Below are 21,198 nucleotides of genomic sequence, written 5' to 3'. Positions count from 1 at the left end.
TTGGCTGTCCTGCTTCCTGTGACCTTGGGGGCTTGAACAGGACAGGGAGCAGGGCACTGAGACTCTCCTTCCCCAGCCTTTTCCCCTTAATTACTACCCCGCCCTCTGCCGTCCTAAACTGCTTCCTGGGCCAGGACTGGTTGGCCTTTTCCTTCCCCAGTTGTGGGGAGGAGGGTGTAGCAGCCCTAGTCGCCTTCGGGGGACATGGAGCCCAGGAGGGTGGGGCCTGGGGCGCACTGCTGGGGGCCTCGGGTGGCCGCGGGGTCGGGGACTGCTGCGGAGCTCGTGTACCACCTAGCGGGGGCCTTGGGCACTGAGCTGAAGGAGCTGGCGCGCCGCTTCGGGCCGGAGGCGGCGGCCGGGCTCGTGCCGCTGGTGGTGCAGGCGCTGGAGCTCCTGGAAAAGGCGGCCGTGGGGCCCGCCCCGGACTCGGTGAGTCACGGCGCCCTCCCGTAGCCGCCCGCGGGCTGGTGGGGCCCGGCCCTGACGGCGCGGCCTCTCCAGCTGCAGGTATCCGCGCAGCAGGCCGAACTCGAGCTGCGGCAGCTGCGGGAGGAGAACGAGCGCCTCTGCAGAGAGTTGCGCTCTGGGCCACAGGGTGAGTGCGGGCCTACCGGGGTCGGGGAGGCTCAGGGCCTCTCCCCGCGGGCCGCCGCTGAGAACGCCCCTTCCTCAGAGGAGCGCGCTCTGCTGCGGCAGCTCAAGGAGGTGACCGACCGCCAACGGGACGAACTCCGGGCGCACAACCGCGACCTGCGGCAGCGCAGCCAGGAGACTGAGGCGGTGAGGGCAGGGCGGGGCGACGTGCGGAGGCGGGGCTTTCCCGGCCCTCCGGCGCCCCGCCCACCAGCCCCCTTTGCTCCGCCCACAGTTGCAGGAGCAGCTGCAGCGCCTCCTGCTGGTGAATGCGGAGTTGCGGCACAAGCTGGCCGCAGTACAAACCCAGCTGCGCGCCGCGCGGGACCGCGAGAGCGAATCAGAGCGGCGGCGCGAAGCGACCTTGGAGCCCGCGCCAGAGCAGGCGCACGGCCAGGCCGCGGCGCCCAGGTGCGAGCAGAGGCAGGAGCCCGAGACGGCAGCCGCGGGCACAGGAGCCCCGGGGACCCCTGAGGACCGGGTGAGTGCCGGATGAGGTCAGGGACCGGTCCGGCACTCGGGAAAGGTTTGCTGTGCTGCGTAGTTAGGGCCACCGGGAAGTTGGAAGGTGGCACGAGTGTGCGCCCCCAGCCGGCCCCCGCCCCCAGTCTCAGCCAGAGCACCGGTCTGGCATCTATTGTAGCGCCCTGGCCTCCCAAGTCTCCCTGCCAGTCACCCTCTAGCGTCCCTCTCCAACCGAGGCGCCCCCCTGACCAAGCCTGTCCTTCCGCAGGCGGATGCCCTGCCGTCGCCAGGACGCCCCCCCAAGGTAGGGCAGTGCGGCTTCAGTCGAGAGGAGGTTGAACAGATCCTTCAGGAGAGGAATGAGCTCAAAGCCAATGTGTTCCTGCTGAAGGAGGAGTTGGCCTACTTCCAGCGGTGAGGGCTCAGGACAGGGGTGGGGAGGCTCGGGGGCACCACTTGCACCTGTTCCCAGGCCTCGGTTCACGCTCCTCATTCTTTGGGTCATCGATATATCCACCCTGTCGTGCGCCGGGCACTGTGCTGGGCACTGGAGGACGAGAATCGCAAAGCCCCTGCCCTCCTGGAACTTCTTCCACACGGGGTGGGCCATTGCAAAGGGTCACAGCAGCCATCAAGGAAGTATTCCTAGGAGGGGTGACATCTAAACTAAGGTCGGGACGAGACCTACTCTTGGCATCCCCACTGCTTTTTCTCTGCCCCTCCCCCTCCTCTGTAGGGAGCTGCTCACAGACCACCGGGTCCCCGGGCTTCTGCTCGAAGCCATGAAGGTGGCTATCAGGAAGCAACGAAGGAAGATCAAGGCCAAGATGTTAGGGACCCCAGAGGAAGCAGAGAGCAGGTAAGTCCCTGCCTCCATTCCCACTGAGCCTGGTCACCTTCTGAGCCTGTTGCCTCAGACTGTACCTGTCACCCCAATCTAGTCACACCTTGAGCCTGTCACCTAGCTTAGTCACTTCTAGAACCTAACCTGGCCTGGTCATCCCCTGAGCCTGCCGTCCTGAGCCCAGCACCCTTCTCTCTGGATCGCACTGCTCCCACCTGCCGTGCTCCCTGTACATCCTGCTGAAGAAACCTGCTGATTCTGCTTCTCCACAGTCAGTTTTCGGTTTCTTGTCTTGGCTGCATATCTGTTCGTTCTCAGATGGGTAAGGCTGTATCTGCAGTCTTGTCAGGGGCCTGCTGTGTGTCAGGCTAGAAAATAAAAAGCCTCAGGAGGGGGCTTCCCTGGCGGTCCAGTGGTTAAGACTCCGTGCTTCCACTGCAGGGGGCACGGGTTCGATCCCTGGTCGGGGAACTAAGATCCCGCACGCCGTGGGGCACGGCCAAAAAGAAAAAGAATCCTCTAGTTGTCCTCCGTCTCCCCTGCTCTTCCTTGTCTCTAGCTTTGGGGCCCCTGAAGTCTCTTTGTCCTCCCCTGCCTGCTCCTGGGGGCTGCACAGAAGGCTGAACATAGCTGGAGTCCCGCTGTCCCTCAGGGCCTTGACAAATGACCCTCACAACTCCTCTCTCCTCTGCCTCAGTGACGATGAGGATGGCTCATGGCTCCTGCTCTCCAGGGATAAGGGAGACCACCTCCAGCCCCCACCCCCTGAGTCCAGAATACAGAGTTTGTATGTTGGGGGAAGAGGAAGGACAAATGTGGTGGGAGTGGAGGGACCCCACCTTTCCCGCTCCACTGCGGCTCACCCAGCCGCCCTGAGCTCTGAGCATGCCCGTCCCCTCCCGCTCCTCTGGTGGCCCCTTTACCTCCCCCTGCCTCATGCTGCCCTGTCGTCCTCTTGAGTCCCCTTTTTACAGCACCCTCTGCCTTCGGCCCCTATCCTTGACCTCCCTGGCATCCAGGCTCACAGCACCTCTTGGCTCTCCCCCCAGCTTGGGCCTGTGGTGTCTGGGTGGAACAGAGGCCCCTGAGGCTGAGGCCAGCATTGCGGCTACCAGCGAGAATACGGGGAGGGGAGGAGGCTCCACAGCCACCCCCGTGGAGCCTGGGGGCAGCCTGACAGCCCCCAACTCCTGACCGGCCCTGCTCTGCTCTCGATGAGTATCTTCATGAGGGGTCTCAGCTGCCCCAGAGGCCTGCCTGACTCCGGAGTCTGTCTGGGGGTGGACGTGTGACCTCAGATGAGGACAGGGCTCCCTCCTTCCCCCCCCTCCCCAGGCTCTTTTCTAACCCTGGCCTGAGCCAGGGTGTGACGGGGAGCTCAACCTACCTTCCTTCCTGTATCTCTGTGCCAAGCCTCCAGGGCCAGATAAAAGTGCTGCTTCTGTGAGTTTCAGTTTCCCCATCCACGAAATGGAGAGTTGACTACCTCCCTCCCAGGTGTTTGTACGGATGGCCTAAGCTAATGTAATAAAGCAACTGCCCGTGATACCCAGAAACTGCTCCATGTCTGTCTGTCAGTGGTCTGCCCCTGCCCAGCTCTGCCAGGAAGTTCCCCTTGGTTGTCACTGGCTGGGGAGGCTTCTCCCAGCGTGGACCTCCACTGGGGAGTGTGACCTAGTGGGTATCCATGGCTCACCCCCTCGCCTATCCCAGTACCCGTAACTTACAGCCTTATCTTCCTGCCCCCCGACCAGACTGAGACCAGACCCTGAAGCCCCTGCTCAGCCCTCGCCATTGGCCTTCCTTTTCCTTTCTGTACGCTGGTGTCTGGTCCTCTCTGCGCCTGCCCAACTTCTCAGGGAGGTGCCTCATGGCAGCCCGCCCCTCCGGCCTGGTTTCCTCAGGAAAAGCCTTGGGAGGAAGCAGGGAGGGGGTTGGGAGCTGTGGGGGCCAGACTAACCCAAGCCCTCCCACTGCACTGGCCGCCATGGGGCTGGGGCTCCTGTTCCTTCTGCTGCTGCTCTGGACTCGGGGGACCCAGGGGTCTGAGCTGGACCCCAATGGGCGGCACGTCTGCATGGCCAGCAGGTGGGTCTTCTGGGGGTTTGATGGGGGGGAGGAGGACATGAGGAAAGAGGGGCTAAAGCGAGAGGGGCTCGGGGACAGCCTAGTGGGTAGTGGGGGCAGATGGTGGGATGGCCAGGGACAGAGCGGGAAGGGGTCGGGGACACGGGGGCTGTGACCCTTGGCCAGGCCTGCCCGATGGGGCTGAGGCAGCATCCCATGTCTCAGGGAGACAGTGATCCACCTGCGGAGCCAGGCTGCCCCCCGGCTGACCCCTCTCTGCCCCACAGCCCCTCTGCTGAGCTCCATTGCTGCCCAGGCTGGAGGCAGAATGATCGAGAATGCACCACCCGTAAGTAGCCAGGATGCACCCCCCACCGGAGGAGAAGGGAGGACAGAGCCCAGTGACCCTTCCTTCCTACCCTCCTGGGGTCTGTTTGCCCTCCTGAGCCCTAGAGCTAGGGTCCATGCCGTGACCCAACCCCCCAGCCCTGGGGAAACAGCTCTTGAGGGGGACAGGCCACCGGGAGTCAGTGAAAGGAGCAGAGTGTCCCCTGGCCGCACCCCAGTCCTTCCAACCTGGGTGGGGTGTTTTTCAGCCATCTGCGAGGGGCTGGATGTCTGCCGGGAAGACGAGGTATGTGTGAAACCAGGCCTCTGTCGATGCAAACCTGGATTCTTCGGGGCCCGGTGCAACTCGCGTGAGTCCTGAGTCTCTCCTGAAGGATGAGGTTGCCGGGCAGGACTGGGGGAGAGGGGAGGCAAAGCTTGTAGGAATGTAATCTTAGAACAGCAGGGCCAGAATCCCCCCCCAAGCTTCGCTGAGGAGACTGAGGTCGAGACAGGAAGTGACGCACTCTAAGGGGATGTCCTGAGTCATCTGGTTTTTATCCCACCCACAGAGCCCTCCCACAGGTTCAGTTCTGGGCCATTCATCTTCCCTTTCAACTTCCGGAAAGATGCTGTGGATCCCCGTTAACTGCAGAATGGATGCATTCTTGGTCTCCCCGTATGCGCGTGTGGAGGGTGACTGGAATGTCCTTCCTCTCTGGCAGAAAGTGGGGCATGGGAGAGGGGTTGGTGGGCAGTTTAGCCAGAGGGCAGCCTGGCTAGGAGTCAGGGTTGAGAGGAGACACTGGGGGGAATGTGGCTTCTTCTTCGACCCGGATGGGCAGCATCCAGGCGGGGGAAGACACAGGGGAACCCAATGAAGGGGAGGAGGGGCATAAATGAAGGCACACCCACTTCTGGGTGACTCTGGGCAAGGCCCTTTGCCACTCGTGATCTTTTTCTTTTTTAATTTTTTTGCGGTACGCGGGCCCCTCACTGCTGTGGCCTCTCCCGTTGCGGAGCACAGGCTCCGGACGCGCAGGCTCAGCGGCCACTGCTCACGGGCCTAGCCGCTCCGCGGCATGTGGGGTCTTCCCGGACCGGGGCGAGAACCCGTGTCCCCTGCATCGGCAGGCGGACTTTCAACCACTGCGCCACCAGGGAAGCCCATCCACTCGTGATCTTTAAGTGTGTTCTGGAATGTGGAAGTGGGAGGCTGGGCCAGTGGTAAGGATTTGTGTAGTTCAGAGTCTGGGGCAGGAAGCAAGCTGTGCCCCAGGAGGACAGGCTGTCCCCGGCTCTTAGAGGGCGGGCCCGGCTCCCCACCTCTTCCTTGTGGAAGGGGGCGCAGGGCGAGGATCCGTAGCGCCTGACCCTGAGCCCGTTGACCCCCTTCCCTTCCCCCCACCCCGCAGGCTGCCCGGGCCAGTACTGGGGCCCCGACTGCCGGGAGAGCTGCGCCTGCCACCCGCACGGCCAGTGCGAGCCGGCCACGGGCGTGTGCCACTGCCAATCCGACCGCTGGGGCGACCGCTGCGAGTTCCCGTGCGCCTGCGGCCCCCACGGGCGTTGCAACCCCGAGACCGGCGCGTGCCGCTGCGAGCCCGGCTGGTGGTCGCCCACGTGCCGCCGCCCGTGCCAGTGCAACCCGGCGGCGGCGCGCTGCGATCAGGCCACCGGCTCCTGCCTGTGCGAGCCGGGCTGGTGGGGCCGCCGCTGCAGCTTCCGCTGCGCCTGCCACGGCTCGCCGTGCGCGCAGGAGTCGGGCCGCTGCGCCTGCCGGCCCGGCTGGTGGGGCCCCGAGTGCCGGCAGCCTTGCGAGTGCGTGCGCGGCCGCTGCAGCGCCGCCTCCGGCCTGTGCACATGCCCGCCCGGCTTCCGCGGCGCGCGCTGCGAGCTGCCCTGCCCCGCAGGCCGCTACGGGCTTCAGTGCCGCGACAGGTGAGCCGGGGCAACGGGGGATGCGGGAGAGAAGGGAGGGAGGAGGACGTGAGAAGGAAGAGGAGAGAACGGGAGGGAAAGGGGATGAGCCGGGGGCGCAGGGAGAATGTTGCGCAGAAACAGACAAGGATGGGGTGAAAGGGGAAAAAGAGTCCCTCGACGCCCTAAAGTCCAGCCTCGCCCACCGCTTTCATCCGCTTACTGTTAAACAAAATACTACTACTAGCAAGCCGTAGAAACAGATAAAGAATCGACATTGTGGCAAAAGGATTGCAAGGTCCCTCTGAAACTCAATGGCTTTCAAACTTTGACCAGTTCCACCCACAGTAAGAAATGTTTTACCTCCCATTCATATATAATATATGATGCGATATATATTAACTGAAGTAAAAACTTAACCAGACAACACACATATGTACACCGAAATGTTTTCTATTCTCTCTCTCTCTCTCTCTCTCTTTCTTTCAATACTGGTCAGGATCTGCTAAATTGATTTTATGAACTCCCTTCCTCACCCTACTAATGAGTCTGATCCAAGCACGTGATCCCAGATAATTAAGTCTCTGGAGGGAAAAACTTCAAGTAAGGATCAATGAGATATTAAGATAAGATAAACCTTATTGGAAAAGTTGCTAAAAGAGTAGATCCTAAGTGTTCTCATCACAAGGAAAAAAACCTTTTTTTTCATTTTTTGGTATCCATATGAGATGATGGATGTTAACTAAACTTTTAGTGGTAATCATGTCACAGTGTATACGTGAGGAGGTCATTATGCTGACCACTTGAAACTTATACAATGCTAGATGTCAATTATAACTCAATAAAACTGGAAAAATGTAAGATAAAATTCTAGTGGTGAAAACAGACATTTTATGCGTTTTCATAATGCATAAAATGGCATAGAAGATACACTACTGAAAACTGCTCACGCCAGACCTCCGAGATGGCATGGGTGGAATGGGGGAAGGGGAAAAGGGGAGGAGGGGAACCCTGGGCAGAAGGGAAGCAGAGGTTGAGGTCGTAACTTGGCTTCCCTGGCTGGGCTGGGAGCTCCTGGTGACTCTGGGACTCAGGGAAGGATGGGGCTCAGAACCAGGGGTTAGGAAAAGGCTGGAATCCTACTAGAGCCCACAGAGATAGTCTGCCCAGCCTCTTTGTTGTACAACACGGGGCAGCTGAGGCTCGAACCTGCCTGAGTGGCCCAGCTGGCACCGGGAGGCTCTCCTAGTGTTGCATGCACTCTTTCTCTTCCCAGCTGTGGCCACTGCAAGCAGAATGAGCCATGTTCTGCAGACACAGGTAGCTGCGAGTCCTGCGAGCCCGGCTGGAATGGGACTCAGTGCCACGAGCCCTGCCCTCCTGGCACCTTTGGCGAGAGCTGCAGGCAGCAGTGCCCCCACTGCCGGCTTGGGGAGGCCTGCCAGCCAGACACCGGGCACTGTCGACATTGTGACCCTGGCTGGCTGGGGCCCAGGTGAGGGGGCCAGCCTGCTCAGGGTGAGGGTATACCTTCCTTCTAGATCCTCACCGCAGCGGCTCCCTCAGGGAGAGTGGCCTCCTCCCGCAACGCATACATTCACACAGCCCTGGGGGCCCGCCTCCTGGGGAAGACTGAGGTGCGAGAGATGGGTGCTAATGGGGCCCTGGGCACAGTTTTCCTCCAGCTCCCTCACCACTCAGGCTTCCCGCCCTCTTCTCGTCCAGGGATCTGTAGTCTGTCACCTACTGGGTCTGGCCTCAAATTCAAGGCCCTGTTTGCACCTGAGCTTCACTGCTGAAAAGTAGACAACTGGGTCTCTGAATCTACAAGTGTGGGCAGATGGGTGAGGCCCCTCTGTGGGGTCCAGGCCTGCCCTGCTCCCCATTCTGAGTCTTGCCTCACCTCAGGTGTGAAGACCCCTGCCCGATTGGCACCTTTGGGGAGGGTTGTGGCTCTACCTGCCCCACCTGTGTCTGGGGGGCCTGCGATGCTGTGACTGGGGAGTGTGTCTGCAACGCCGGCTACTGGGGGCCCAGGTGAGGACTGGGGCCCTGGAAGGAGGCAGGGGCCTAGGTCGGGCCTCTGTGCAATCTGCTTCCCAAACTTCCCTTCCTGGGCTTCTCCATCTCCCAGATTCCCACCCAGCATCCTCATAACTAAGAAGTTATTCCTCTTGTTGTGGGGCCTGCATCTTCCAAAGGAGGGTCAGAGTGATGCTTAATCTAAAAGGCCTGGCTCCTGAACTAGAAGTTACTTAGGAGGAGGGCGCCAAACCCCACTGTTGTTTCCCTAAGGTCTTCAGGTGGCAAAAACATAATCAGTGTCACTATCTCCAATGTCAGGTTTTTCCCACCTATAGGATAGAATGTAGTATCAACTGGAAGAGACCTCATTTTATAGAGGAGAGGACCGAGGCCCAGAGAGTTAGGGGCAGGGCTGGGGATGGCTCAGACCTCCAAACCCTGAGGAAGTGTCTCTGGATTCCATTGGCGTCTTGCTTATTTCACACTAGTGCCAGGTGGGCAAGGGATGAGGCTCATGAGAGGTGGGCCCTGACTGAGGCTTACACCCTGGGGGGCCTGGGAGCCAGGGGGCAGTTTGTGGGTGGTCTCTCTGGAAGATGGGCTTGGGGGCTAAGGGATTCTTCCAAACACTGCTAGGGGTGCTTAGAATGTGGCTGAGAGGTCAGGGGAATCCGCGTGGACATCATCCAGGGAAGTCTGTATGGCAGGGGGTGGGAAGCAGTGCCCAGAAGTTTACCCTCCCCTGTGCCCTGCCCACCTCCACGCCTTCTCACCCAGCCTTCAGCCTGTCTCTCCTGTCACCCCAAAGCTGCAACACTTCGTGCCCATCTGGCTTCCACGGAAACAACTGCTCTGTTCCCTGCGAATGTCCAGAGGAAAGCTGCCACCCTATCTCTGGGGCCTGCCAGCTGGGTAAGGTGGAAAGAAGGGCACAGGGAGAAGTAACCGGGGAAAGAGTGGCCCTTTACGTGGGCTCCGGGGCCTCATTACTTGCCAGAGAGGCTGGGTTCTCTTTACTTGAAATCTGTATGGGTGCTTTGGGGCCCCCTGAAGATGTGACAGAGCCTCTGTCCCCTGGGAAACCAGGCTAGCACCCAGGAAATGAGCGGACAGGGCCGGACACCGGGATGTCTCATCAGGCCCGAGAACTGAGGGCAAGAGTTTGCGGAAGAGGCCGTGGACCGTCGGGAGAGGACCAGTGGGGAGGCTGCCTGGAGGAGGCGGCCTCCAGGCTGAGCAGAGTCTACATCTCTTAGAAGAGCGGGAGGGGCCCACAGGTGGAAGGTTCCCAGGATCTCCCCAGAGTAGGCAGTTCAGAGCTAGAGATGAGACGTGATGTATGGGAGACAACATGGCCCTGAAGAGTCGCCCGTCCCTGGCTCTCCCTAGGATCTCATGGTCAGGATGCCGCCCTCCTTGCGGGCATTCTTGTGCCTCTGCTGCTTCTCCTCCTGGCCATCGCCTGCTGTGCTTGCTGCTGCTGGGCTGCCCGGTTGGATCCCAAGGACAGGTGAACCCTGGCCCCTTCCTTCCCGATTCCACAGCTCAGGCCATGGGTGGAAGCAAGGTGGCATCTGGTTTCCTTTCAGGGGTGGGGATGGGCTGGCCTTGTCACACACGTAGGTCAGAGGTAACGAGGTAGCTGGCAGTGGCTGTGGCCTGGAGACACCAGGTCAGCCATCTGCCCTCCTCAGAAGCCTTCAGTGGGGGAGGTTCTGAGTCACGCGTGAGCAGGGGGCCCCGGGCACCAGGATGGCAGAAGGCAGAAGCAACGGGACAGCTCTGGGCAGGGAGGGGAAGAGACCAGGCCTCAGAAGGGAGAGTGCCATAAAAGCCCGAGCAGTGGTTTAGCAGAGAATGTGGCTTTTCGAGAAAAGGAGAGGCGAGGAGGGACTTGAGCTTGCAGGCTGCTGTGGGGAAGCGGGGAATATTCCTTGCACAGAGCTTTGTTCCTTTACAAAATCTCTTCATACTTCTCAGCACCTTGGAGGCTCACAGCAGCATGGAGGTTTGGAGCGGGGCACGTGGGGCAGGAGGATTAGCATTCTCAATTCCCAGGAGGACAAGGTGACCCAGCTAGTCACTGGCACACGCAGAGCCCGTGGCCGGTTCTCTGGACTCTTGGTTTTGTCCTGTGCGCTCGTATTAGTTCACGCACTACCCTTTGATCATGTCCCCCTCTGTGCTGTGGGGCATCCTCAGACCAGCAGACCCAGTAGCCTCCCCGCAACCCCGGGGCATAGAGCCTGGAGGTGGGGAGAAGCCCCTCACAGGAAGACCAGGACATGTGCACAGACTGTCTGAGGAATGGTAATGACTGAAGCTGTCACTTCCAGCTTCAGGGCGGGGACAAGAGTGGGCTTCCTGGAGGTGGTGTCACTTCCAGAAAGATAGGTGAGCTGGGCTCAGCTGGGATGATAATAACACACTGCTGCATTTTGGGGCAGCCCCACCAGGTAGCTGGTGCTGTGCTGGGTCCTGAAAGAAGTTCTGATAGAGGGCTTCCCTGGTGGCGCAGTGGTTGAGAGTCCGCCTGCCGATGCAGGGGACACGGGTTCGTGCCCCAGTCCGGGAAAATCCCACATGCCGCAGAGCGGCTGGGCCCGTGAGCCATGGCCGCTGAGCCTGAACGTCTAGAGCCTGTGCTCCGCAACAGGAGAGGCCACCACAGTGAGAGGCCCGCATACCGTAAAAAAAAAAAAAAAAAAAGAAGTTCTGATAGATAGCAGTTGTCCCCATTTTACGGATGAGGAAGCTGAGGCCCAGAGAGGCAAAGTGTGAGCCACAGTTGCTGCCTCGTGACTCTGGAGCCACGCTGCCCTCTGCGACAGGCCCAGATCTCAGGGTCAGTAGTTTGGACTTTACTCTGTAGTCACAGAGAGTCAGTGAAGTAGACACGGTCACTCTGTCACACAAATCCCGGGACCAGAATGGTCCTGGCCCTTTTCTGCTGCCCCCGTCCCGCCCCAACCGGGGTCTCCCTCACTGATGACTCTCCCGTGCCCTCAGGCCAGCGAGAGATGGAACCGCTATGTCCAGGATGAAGCTGCAGGTCTGGGGGGCACTGACCTCCAGCCTGGGCTCTGCACTGCCCTGCGGTTCCCTCAGCAGCCACAAGCTTCCCTGGGTGACAGGTAAGTGGGTGCTGAGGGTCAGGGGCTGCAAGGGGACAGGGCTTCCCCTGGGGCTCTGCGCCTGACCTAGAGCCTCCCCCTGCCGCCTCAGTCTCGCACCATGATCCGGAGATCCCCTTCAACCATAGCTTCATCGAACCGCCCTCGGCTGGCTGGGCCTCAGACGACTCCTTCTCTACTGATCCCGAGTCTGGAGAAGAGGATGAGGATCCTGCCTACTGCGTGCCACCCCAAGAAGGTAGCCCCCAAACAGCCCACTCAGCCCCTGAGCAGCCCTGCTCATCACAGCCTCTCCTTTATTCCTTCAACAAACGTGTATCAAGCTCCCGTTCCATGCCCTTCACAGTTCCTGGCAGTGGGATGCAGTAAAGAACAAGATAGATTCCTGTCCTCCCCAAGCCTGCAGTCTGGTGGGCAGTAATCAGACACATGTGGGACAGAGTGATACATGCTTTCATGGGGGACATGCAGGTCGGGGCTCGGAATCCAGCCACGTCAGGGATGACTGGAGTCAGGGAAGATGTCTCGGTGTTGGTGGTATTGGAGTTGAGCCTGGCAGAATCAGTAGGAATTAGCCCTGGGAAAGTTAGGGAGAGTTGGGAATGATGTTTCAGGAAGAGCGAACAGTATACCCAGAGGCCCAGAGGTAAGAGGGACATGGCCATGTGGCGCTGAGGGAGTTTTAGCATGGTTAGGGTGTGACATTAGTGCAAAGTAGGGTGGGTGGTGAGAAAAGAGGGTAGAAGCAGTAGCTCCTGCCTGAATAGGCCCTTCCCCTGCCTCTCTGCATCCTCACCCTCTCCCTTGCCCCATTTGAGGGGCCTCCCAGAAGATGCTGAGCTGGGTAAGCAGGATGGATTGGGGTAGCCAGCCCAGGTTTGGCCAAGCTCTTCTGTCTCCTTTGCCAGGGATGGTCCCTGTGGCCCAAGCAGAGTCACCAGAGGCCAGCCTGACCGGAGGTCCCTTCCCTCCCCCCGAGGATGCCTCCACGCCGTTTGCCATCCCGCGCACTTCCAGCCTAGCTCGGGCCAAGCGGCCATCGGTCTCCTTTGCTGAAGGCACCAAGTTTGCACCACAGAGTTGCCGAGGCTCCGGGGAGCTCTCCAGCCCTCTCCGTAAGCCCAAGAGGCTCTCCCGGGGGGGCCAGCCAGGTCCTGAAAGCCAGGAGGCCGAGGAGTCCACAGGCCCAGAGCAAGCAGAAATGAACGGGGCCCCTTCTGGTGCCACCAGCCCCAGGGATTCAGCCACCGGCCGCCACCGGCTCCCGCTCAGTGGCCGGACGGTGGCTGAACGCGTGGAAGCCATTGAGGGCAGTGTCCAGGAGAGTGCGGGCTCTGTGACCACAATCTACATGCTGGCAGGGACACCCCGGGGATCTGAGGGCCCCGTCCGGTCTGTCCTCCGCCGTTTTGGTAGCTTCCAGAAAGGCCAGGCAGAGCCTAAGGTCAAGAGTGCCATCCCCAAGCCTCCACGCCGGGCCCTGAGTCGGAACAAGGGCAGCCCCGGGCTGGCCTCTGGCTCTGCCGATCAGAGCTCCAGCTCAGCCCCAAGTGAGGAGCTGACTGGGGCCTTGGAGTCTGCAGGGACTGGGCCAGAGGAAGTGGCCAGGGGGCTAGGGGATGGCATCAAGAGCTCAGGGAGGGGCCAGGAGCTGGTCCCTGAGGGTGGTCCCCTAGAACAGGATCCCCAGAAGCTGGCTGACGAGGAAGGGCAGGAGGAGCCCCAGTATGAGAATGTCGTACTCATCTCTGGGCCACCAGAGCCCTGAGGACCTTGAATTTCGTGAGTGGGAAGACTGGATGGTGCTTAGGCATCCGAACTGCCCCGAATTCGATGGTGTTTTGTGCTGGGAAAAGATCCCAGGGCCAGGAAAGACACGCTGGAGCCCCTGCACTTCCACCGGGACATGTCAGAGCTGGAGGCCAGTTGGCTCTGGCCCTGGCCATGTTCTGGGAGTGGGTCTGGAAGGCCTGAGCAGAGACCCCACAGGATGGGGTCAGGAAGGGGAAAGAGATGGCTGCAGGGACTTTTTCTCTGTTGTCCTGTACTCTGTTTGCCCCCAAAGGCTATTCTTTCCTTCATTTGCAAAACATTTTTCTGAAATGGGAAACTACCTAAATGTTTGATGCTGAAAGATTAATTAAAGAGCTATTCCTTATGAAAGGTTCCTAAACAACCATAATAAATCAGGTTGTGTAAGAATATTTAATATGGGAGCATGTTCACACTATCCTGCTACGTGTAAAAAGTAAGTTTTCTTTTTACAAATTTCATTCCTTTTGGTCTCAGAATACGTTTAGAATTCTTCCATTTGGTGTTTATTTTGTGACTCTTTTACAGACTTTTTTAAAAAAGATGTATGTGCATAAAAAAGATTTGAAGGGGCTTCCCTGGTGGCGCAGTGGTTGAGAGTCCGCCTGCAGATGCAGGGGGCACGGGTTCGTGCCCCGGTCCGGGAAGATGCCACATGCCGTGGAGCGGCTGGGCCCGTGAGCCATGGCCGCTGAGCCTGCGCGTCCGGAGCCTGTGCTCCGCAACGGGAGAGGCCACAGCAGTGAGAGGCCTGCATACCGCAAAAAAAAATTAAAACAAAAAAAGATTTGAGGGAAAGGCACCAAATGGCATTTTTCTCTGGGAGATGAGATTGTGGTAGATATTTATTTTCTTCTTAAATTTTTGCATAATTTGCAAATTTTCTACAGTGAACGTTCTTTTTACCTTTCTCACTGGGTTGAATATTTAAAATTATAATAGGCAATATTCTTCGTTAAAAATAAAAAGTACTAACATTATAGACATGTCTAGAGTAAAAATGAGATTTCTCTTCTCCCCAGAGGATTCTGGGGGATGAGGGAGGGGCCAGACTTAATTTTCACGGAGTGCCTGTTGGTCTAGTTCTGAATACTTTCCTCACATACTTGTATTAGCCAGTCAGGAAATAAAGAGCAAGTCCCTCCGTCCCAGTGTGCAGAGAATCTCATGAACAGGTTAGATGCTTCCTTTCAAATGTTTTTCTGTGCGCATGAAAATAAAACAACATACTGTTCTGCAATTTGCTTTTTTACTTAACAATATAACCTGGCTATCTTTTGATGTCAGTAAATATAAAGCTACCTCTTTTTATAAAAAATGGCTGCATGGGATTCCATCATGTGGAAATAACACAGGTTATTTAAACCATCCCCTGCCTATGGGGATGTGGGTTGTTTCTAATTGTTTTGATACAATAAATGATGCAGTGGACAACTCGGTCTACATTTCCTTTTGCATCAGTGCTAGGTTTTCTGTAGAAGAGCTTCCTGGAGGTGGAATTGCTGGGTTATGGGGTAAGAAAATTAAACATTTGAGTATTTACTCCAATTGGCCCTCCAGAAAAAGTTGAATGGCTTTGTGTTCTCATAAATTATGTTGGCATCTATTCCCCGCACCCAATCTGATAGGTTAAAAGTGATATCTCATTATTTTAGCACGCACAAAAAATAACTAAAGTAATAACATTTTTAATTATTAAAAAGTTAAACTCTTTGTACAGATAAAAGTTTTGGGTTTTGTTTTTTGGCCGTGCCAAGCAGCTTATGGGATCTTAGTTCCCTGACCAGGGGTTGAACCTGGGCCCTCAGCAGTGAGAGCGCAGAGTCCTAACCACTGGACAGTCAGGGAATGCCCCAGATAAAAGTTTTTTGTTTGTGGGGTTTCTGTTGTTATTAAGTATCTTCTTTTTTTTATATATATAATGTTAATTTTTTTCTTTTTTTTATTATTTTTGGCTGCGTTGGGTCTTCATTGCTGTGTGTGGGCTTTCTCTAGTTGGGGCGAACTGGAGCTACTCTTCCTTGTGGTGTGCAGGTTTCTCATTGTGGTGGCTTCTCTTGTGGAGCACGGGCTCTAGGCACGTGGGCTTCAGTAGTTGCAGCATGCGGGCTCAGTAGTTGCAACACGTGGGCTCAGTAGTTGTGGCACATGGGCTTAGTTGCTCCGTGACATGTGGGATCTTCCCAGCCCGGGGATCGAATGTGCGTCCCCTGCATTGGTAGGCAGATTCTCAACCACTGCGCCACCAGGGAATGCCTGTTTGTGTTTTTTAACTATCAAAAATGGTATCATTCGTGTACCCAATGTTCACAGCAGCACTATTTACAATAGCCAGGACATGGAAGCAACATCAGTATCCATCAATAGATGAATGGATAAAGAAGGTGTGGCCTAGGACTTCAGGTTCGAGCCCTGGTCCGGGAAGATCCCAAATGCCATGGAGCACCTAAGCCCATGAGCCACAGTTACTGAGCCAGCACTCTAGAGCCTGTGAGCCACAATTACTGAGCCCACGTGCCACAACTACTGAAGCCCGTGCGCCTAGAGCCTGTGCTCTACAACAAGAGAAGCCACCGCAATGAGAAGCCCACGCACTGCAACGAAGAGTTGCCCCCTCTCACAGCACCTAGAGAAAGCCTGCACACAGCAAGGAAGACCCAACCCAGCCATAAATAAATAAATAAATAAATTTATTTTAAAAAAAGAAGACGTGGTCTATATACAATGGAATATTACTCAGCCATAAGAAAGAATGAAATATTGCCATTTGCAGCAAAATGGATGGACCTAGAGATTATCATAGTAATTGAAGTAAGTCAGACAAAGAAAAATATCAAATGCGATCACTTACATGTGGAATCTAAAAAAAAATACAAATGAACTTATCTACAAAAGAGAAATAGACTCACAGACATAAAGACAAGATTAAGGTTACCAAAGGGGAGGGAGGGAGGGATAAATTAGGAGTATGGGATTAATATATATACACTACTATATATAAAATAGATAAACAACAAGGTCCTACTGAATAACACAGGGAACTATATTCAATATCTTGTAATACACTGTAGTGAAAAAGAATCTGAAAAAGAATACATATATATATTGGGAATTTTCTGGCGGTCCACTGGTTACGGCTCCACGCTTCTACTGCCGGGGACAAGGGGTTCGATCCCTAGTCAGGGAACTAAGAACCCACATGCCGTGCTGCACAGCCAAAAAAAAGAATATATATATATATAATTGAATCACTAAAAAAAGTGAAAAAAATAAGATCATTAAAATGTGAATTCTATGATTATTTTAAGACTGAGCTTCTTTTCATATCTTTAAAGTTATTCGTATTTTTCCTATAGATTATTTGGTTATATTCTTTCCCCAATTTTCTTTTTCTTTTTTTCTAAATTAATTAATTTATTTTTGGCTGCATTGGGTCTTCGTTGCTGTGCACGGGCTTTCTCTAGTTGCGGCAAGCGGGGGCTACTCTTCGTTGCGGTACACGGGCTTCTCATCGCAGTGGCTTCTCGTTGCAGAGCACGGGCTCTAGGCGTGCAGGCTTCAGTAGTTGTGGCATGCAGGCTCGGTAGTTGTGGCTCGCGGGTTCTAGAGTGCAGGCTCAGTAGTTGTGGTGCACGGGCTTAGTTGCTCCACAGCATGTGGGATCTTCCTGGACCAGGGCTCGAACCCGTGTCCCCTGCATTGCAGGTAGATTCTTAATCACTGCACCACCAGGGAAGCCCTTTCCCCGATTTTCAATTGAGGTGTTCATTTTTTTCTCATTGATTTATAAGTGCCTTTATATCAAGGATGTTCTTTTTTATTTTTATTTAATTTTTTAAATTGGGATACAGTTGTTTTACAATGTTGTGTTAGTTTCTACTGTACAGCGAAGTGGAGTTCCCTGTGTGCTATACAGCAGGCAGGTTCTCATTAGTTATCTATTTTATATATATTAGTGTATATATGTCAATCCCAGTCTCCCAATTCATCCCACCCCCACTTCCCCACTTGGTGTCTATACGTTTGTTCTCTACATCTGCGTTTCTATTTCTGCTCAAGGATATTAATTCTTCGCCCAGTTTGTAATTGGTCTTTAATGCTGTTTATAGTTTCTTTCTTCTTTTTCTCCATAGAAATTAAAAGTTTAAATTTAGACAAGTCTTTTTGTTTTTGACTTCTGGGTTTAATGTCACGCATAATGGAAAGATGGAAAGGCTTTCTCTACCTTAAAATCAGTGAAATAATCTTCTACATTTTCTTTTAGTACTTTAGTGGTTTTATTTCTTTATGAATTTTTAATTGAAGTATAGTTGATGTACAATATAGTGATTCACAATTCTTAAAGGTTATGCTCCATTTATAGTTATTATAAAATATTGGCTACATTCCCTGTGTTGATACAACATATCCTTGTAGCTTATTTTATACATAATAATTTATTTCTTTATGATTTGCCAGCAGTGCTGGTGTGTTGCCTTTAACACTGCTGACAAAAAGACTGAAAAAAACCCCAAACCCAGAGAATTCCCTGGTGGTCCAGTAGTTAGGACTTTGCACTTTCACTGTCCTGGCCCGGGTTCAATCCCTGGTTGGGGAAATAAGATCCCACAAACCACAAGGCTCGGCCAGAACAAACAAACAAACAAAAACCCAGAATTTCATTCAAATTAGACTTGGATTCAAATCTCAGTTCTGACATACTTGTTTTGTGACTTTGGAAATGTTACTTAAAACTTGTTTTTTCATCTGAAAAATGCAGATATGGCTATATCCCAGGTTATAGTAGGGATTAAATGACAAAGTATGTAAAGCACCTAGTAAATTTTTGACTCTCAATAAAGGTTCATTATTATTGGCATTACATCGTTCTCCCAGCTTTGAGTCCTTTGTCCCTAGAAGCTGACACCTTTCTCCTCTTCATTTATTCATGTTTTCATTCAACAAACTCATATTGTACATCTGCTTTGTGCTTTCTTCTGTATTAAGGGCTGGTTAATACAGAATACAATATAATACAATACAAAGCTGAATAAGACACAGTTCGTGCCTCCAAAGAGTTCATAGTCAATGGGAAAAGGGAGAGACAAACAGATGAACAGATTGTAAAACAAAGCAATCAGTGGACAAAGATAATGGAGAATATCGTGAGTAGTAGTTAGGGAAGGCTTCCTGGAGGAGGTGCTGTTCCAGAAGGGAGTACGTTTGAGGGTCAGAGGTGAAAGAACAGCACCTGCAGAACTACAAGCAATTCCATGTGACTGGAACATCTTAAGTCAGCCAGGGTGGGGGAGGAGCCTGTGTAGGTCAGGTTGGAGAACTTGAACTTTATCCTGCAGGACAAATGGTAAAGAGTTTCTGAAGCATTTTAGCAGAGGTCAGATTTACATAGCTCACTGGGATGGAGTGCGGTGGAGAGATGGATTTGAGTGGCTGAGATTGGAACCTGGATGAACAGCAGTTGCAGTCATAGACATACATGGGCAAATTAGATAAGCACTTAGGAGATACGGATTGTCTGGGTGGGGTGGGGGTGGGAGGGAGAGGGAGAATAACAGCAGGTACCCAACAAATATTTGTTGAAAAGGTGGTTCACGGTATCTGACTTCAGTAGGTAGTGATGCTATTATCTGAAAAAGGATGGGAGGAACAGTTTTGGGGGGTGGGGGTGGAGAAAGTGAACTATTTCAGAGATGTGTTTGAAACAGTTTAGAAATGTGTATGGAACAACTGCCTGGAGACAGCCCTCAGGCAGGCGGCTCTAGGAGGGAGGGAGGGAAAGATTGAAGTTAGTCAAGAGACAGTTACAACCCTGCGAGCGGGTGAGATGAACGGGATAGGTAACCAGCCAGGATCCCCCAAGCCCACAATGTCAGGCGTGGTCTGAGCAAGGTTGCCAACGGTGGGTTCACGGCGGCAGGGGGCGCACTCGGACTCAGGGACGTGGAGCAGGAGGCTGCTGGGTCTCCCACAGCCCTGGGATGACAAGGCCAGCTCCCAGAGCATGCCAGAGAGACCAAGCTGAATCTGCGGGAGACCGAAGGCCTTCCGAAGTTGTTGGCCTAGTGCCTCCGATGGGGGAGATCCTCCAAATGGAGCTGAACCTCCAGGGCCTAGGTTCCATCCCCCTGCCCTGGCAGTTCCTCGGGGCATGTCCAGGTCGCTGATCAGAGCAGGAGGCTGGAGCCCTCCCGACCACGCGCACTTTCCGGGAGACCTGACTTGTGCTTTGCAGTTTGGCGCTGCCCACCGCGTCAACCTGCAGGGAGAGCCCTAACCTGAAGGAGATGTCAGGGAATGGGGAGTAAGGGGGTGGAGGTGGTGCCGGGCAGTGGGAATGGGGTGGTCAACTCCAGCAGGGAGTACCAAGATGACCGGTCTGGGTGAAGGTCCCCGAGGGGACCAAGGAGAGAGGGAACGGGGTGGGGTCGGGGGGTCAGAGTCTGGATGCGGCACCCGAGGAAACAACGTTCTAGGAGGCAGATAAGCCCCAAACTCCCACGTGGGGATCCCCGAGGGACACCTTCTAGGGACCGGGCAGATGGCACCCAGAAATGGGGTCGATGAATCAGGAGAGCAGGGAAGAGGCACACCATGCCTGGATAGAGAGAGGTCAGGGGATCCAGAATGCGCAGACAGCGCCTGGATGAGGGTTACTAGGGGCAGGAGAGCCAGGATTCAGGACACAAAGCCCAAGACAGACAGGATGGCAGCGTTGCGTGGGGAGGCAATGGAAGTGGCGGGAGCGGGACGACTCATGCGGCGCCAGAGCATCGGGCGTGGTGCCCAAGGCACAGGAGAAGTTGGGGAAGACGAAGCGGGCCGGAGGAGAGCGGAGTGCGGGAGCTAAGCTAGGTGAGCGAGGCGGACCGGCGTGCAACTAGGGGAAGTCCGAGGGAGCCGGAACGCCGAGCAGGGGACCCAATCCAGAGACAGGGCTTCGGGGCGAGGCTCTGGAGAGGCGATGGGGCAATGCCTCTGGGGGTTCCCGGCCCGGCTGTGACTCCAGCTTAAAGTACCAGACCAAAAACACCGCCCAACGCAGGTCCCGGTGCACCCCCAGCTCCCTTGTTTGTCTCCTAGTCCGGCCGGAACCGGCTTCTGCTCGCAGCGGGGCGGGCGGGTAGCTGCTGATTGGATAAAGCCTGTTTCCAGCCCCCACTCAGCCAATCAGCGTGTGGCAGTGTTTTCATCTTGGGGTCGGAATAAAAGGGCTGGAATAAAAGGGGGGCAGAAAAGGCGCCGGCCGGGCCCGATACACACCAGTAAGAACCGGGTGAGCTGGATCCGGGGGACCTGGGCCCCGGGCTTGGGTGCTGGGGGGCAGAAGGCGCACGAATAAGGGCGTAGGTTGAAGATGTAAAGAAGAGAGGAAAGGAGAAAGGAGAGAGACTGAATGGATGAGGAGCCTCCAGGAAAGAGTTGACGAATCGAGGAGGGAGCTGGGGGATGGAGGGACGGGGGTCCACTTCCATGGAAACGAGCTAATTGCCGAGGAAACGGTCCCGGATCGGGGTCGCGCGAGAGACTCGCGCCGCCGGTTTGAACCGGCTTCTCCTCTCCCATGCGGGGCTCGCGTGGCCGCAGCGCCTAGCGACCTAGACAGCCGCCAATGGCGCGGCAGTTCCTGTGCCGTCAGGCCAATGAGCGGGCCGTGGGCGGGCCGTTCTGGAACTCCGTGCGCTGATCTTGTGGTTCAGGGAGCCCCGTCTGGGAGAGGGTCTCCAGAGCCGGCGGGCGGGCGCCAGTGAGGGCCCTAGGGAGTGGCAGCCCTCAGGTATGCACCTGCCCAGGTATCCGGACCTCAGGCTGCCTCCCTTGCCAACCCCCAGGCTGTGTCAATCCTTCTGGGAGCCAGGACTAAGTCCACGTCCCTGAGCAGACGTTAGTCCCTTCTTGTTTCCATGCCTCAGTTTCCCTCCGAGTGAGCCGAGGGAGAAGTCTCCCTGTCTGGCCGGGGCGGCTCTCCTG

The 21,198-nt window shown here is 55.5% G+C and overlaps 2 protein-coding genes across 3 annotated transcripts; both read left to right on the top strand.

The window, feature by feature from the left end:
• The first annotated feature begins 204 nt into the window (after positions 1 to 204).
• Positions 205 to 3,247, top strand: RILP (Rab interacting lysosomal protein). The gene is given in 9 exon segments (XM_065898040.1): positions 205 to 432; positions 505 to 598; positions 677 to 783; positions 872 to 1,117; positions 1,370 to 1,515; positions 1,838 to 1,960; positions 2,643 to 2,736; positions 3,126 to 3,171; positions 3,174 to 3,247. Coding segments are annotated over 9 exon segments (1,158 nt in total).
• Positions 3,248 to 3,932: 685 nt separating this feature from the next.
• SCARF1 (scavenger receptor class F member 1) lies at positions 3,933 to 13,186 on the top strand. Of its 2 annotated transcripts, none has more exons than XM_065897282.1 (11): positions 3,933 to 4,033; positions 4,300 to 4,361; positions 4,609 to 4,710; positions 5,755 to 6,280; positions 7,536 to 7,754; positions 8,168 to 8,296; positions 9,093 to 9,196; positions 9,674 to 9,794; positions 11,294 to 11,418; positions 11,510 to 11,656; positions 12,327 to 13,186. In XM_065897282.1, exons 1-11 carry the CDS (start codon positions 3,933 to 3,935, stop codon positions 13,184 to 13,186), a joined length of 2,496 nt encoding a protein of 831 aa, XP_065753354.1. The 2 variants fall into 2 exon arrangements, with proteins under 2 accessions (XP_065753354.1, XP_065753356.1); XM_065897284.1 differs by having other exon boundaries at positions 11,547 to 11,656; positions 12,327 to 12,371.
• Positions 13,187 to 21,198: the final 8,012 nt, after the last annotated feature.

Source organism: Phocoena phocoena, chromosome 19 (assembly GCF_963924675.1).
Source record: "Phocoena phocoena chromosome 19, mPhoPho1.1, whole genome shotgun sequence".
Lineage (NCBI taxonomy): Eukaryota > Metazoa > Chordata > Mammalia > Artiodactyla > Phocoenidae > Phocoena > Phocoena phocoena.
The sequence above is the reverse complement of the archived record's forward strand: the minus strand, read 5'-3'. Positions and strand labels throughout refer to the sequence as shown.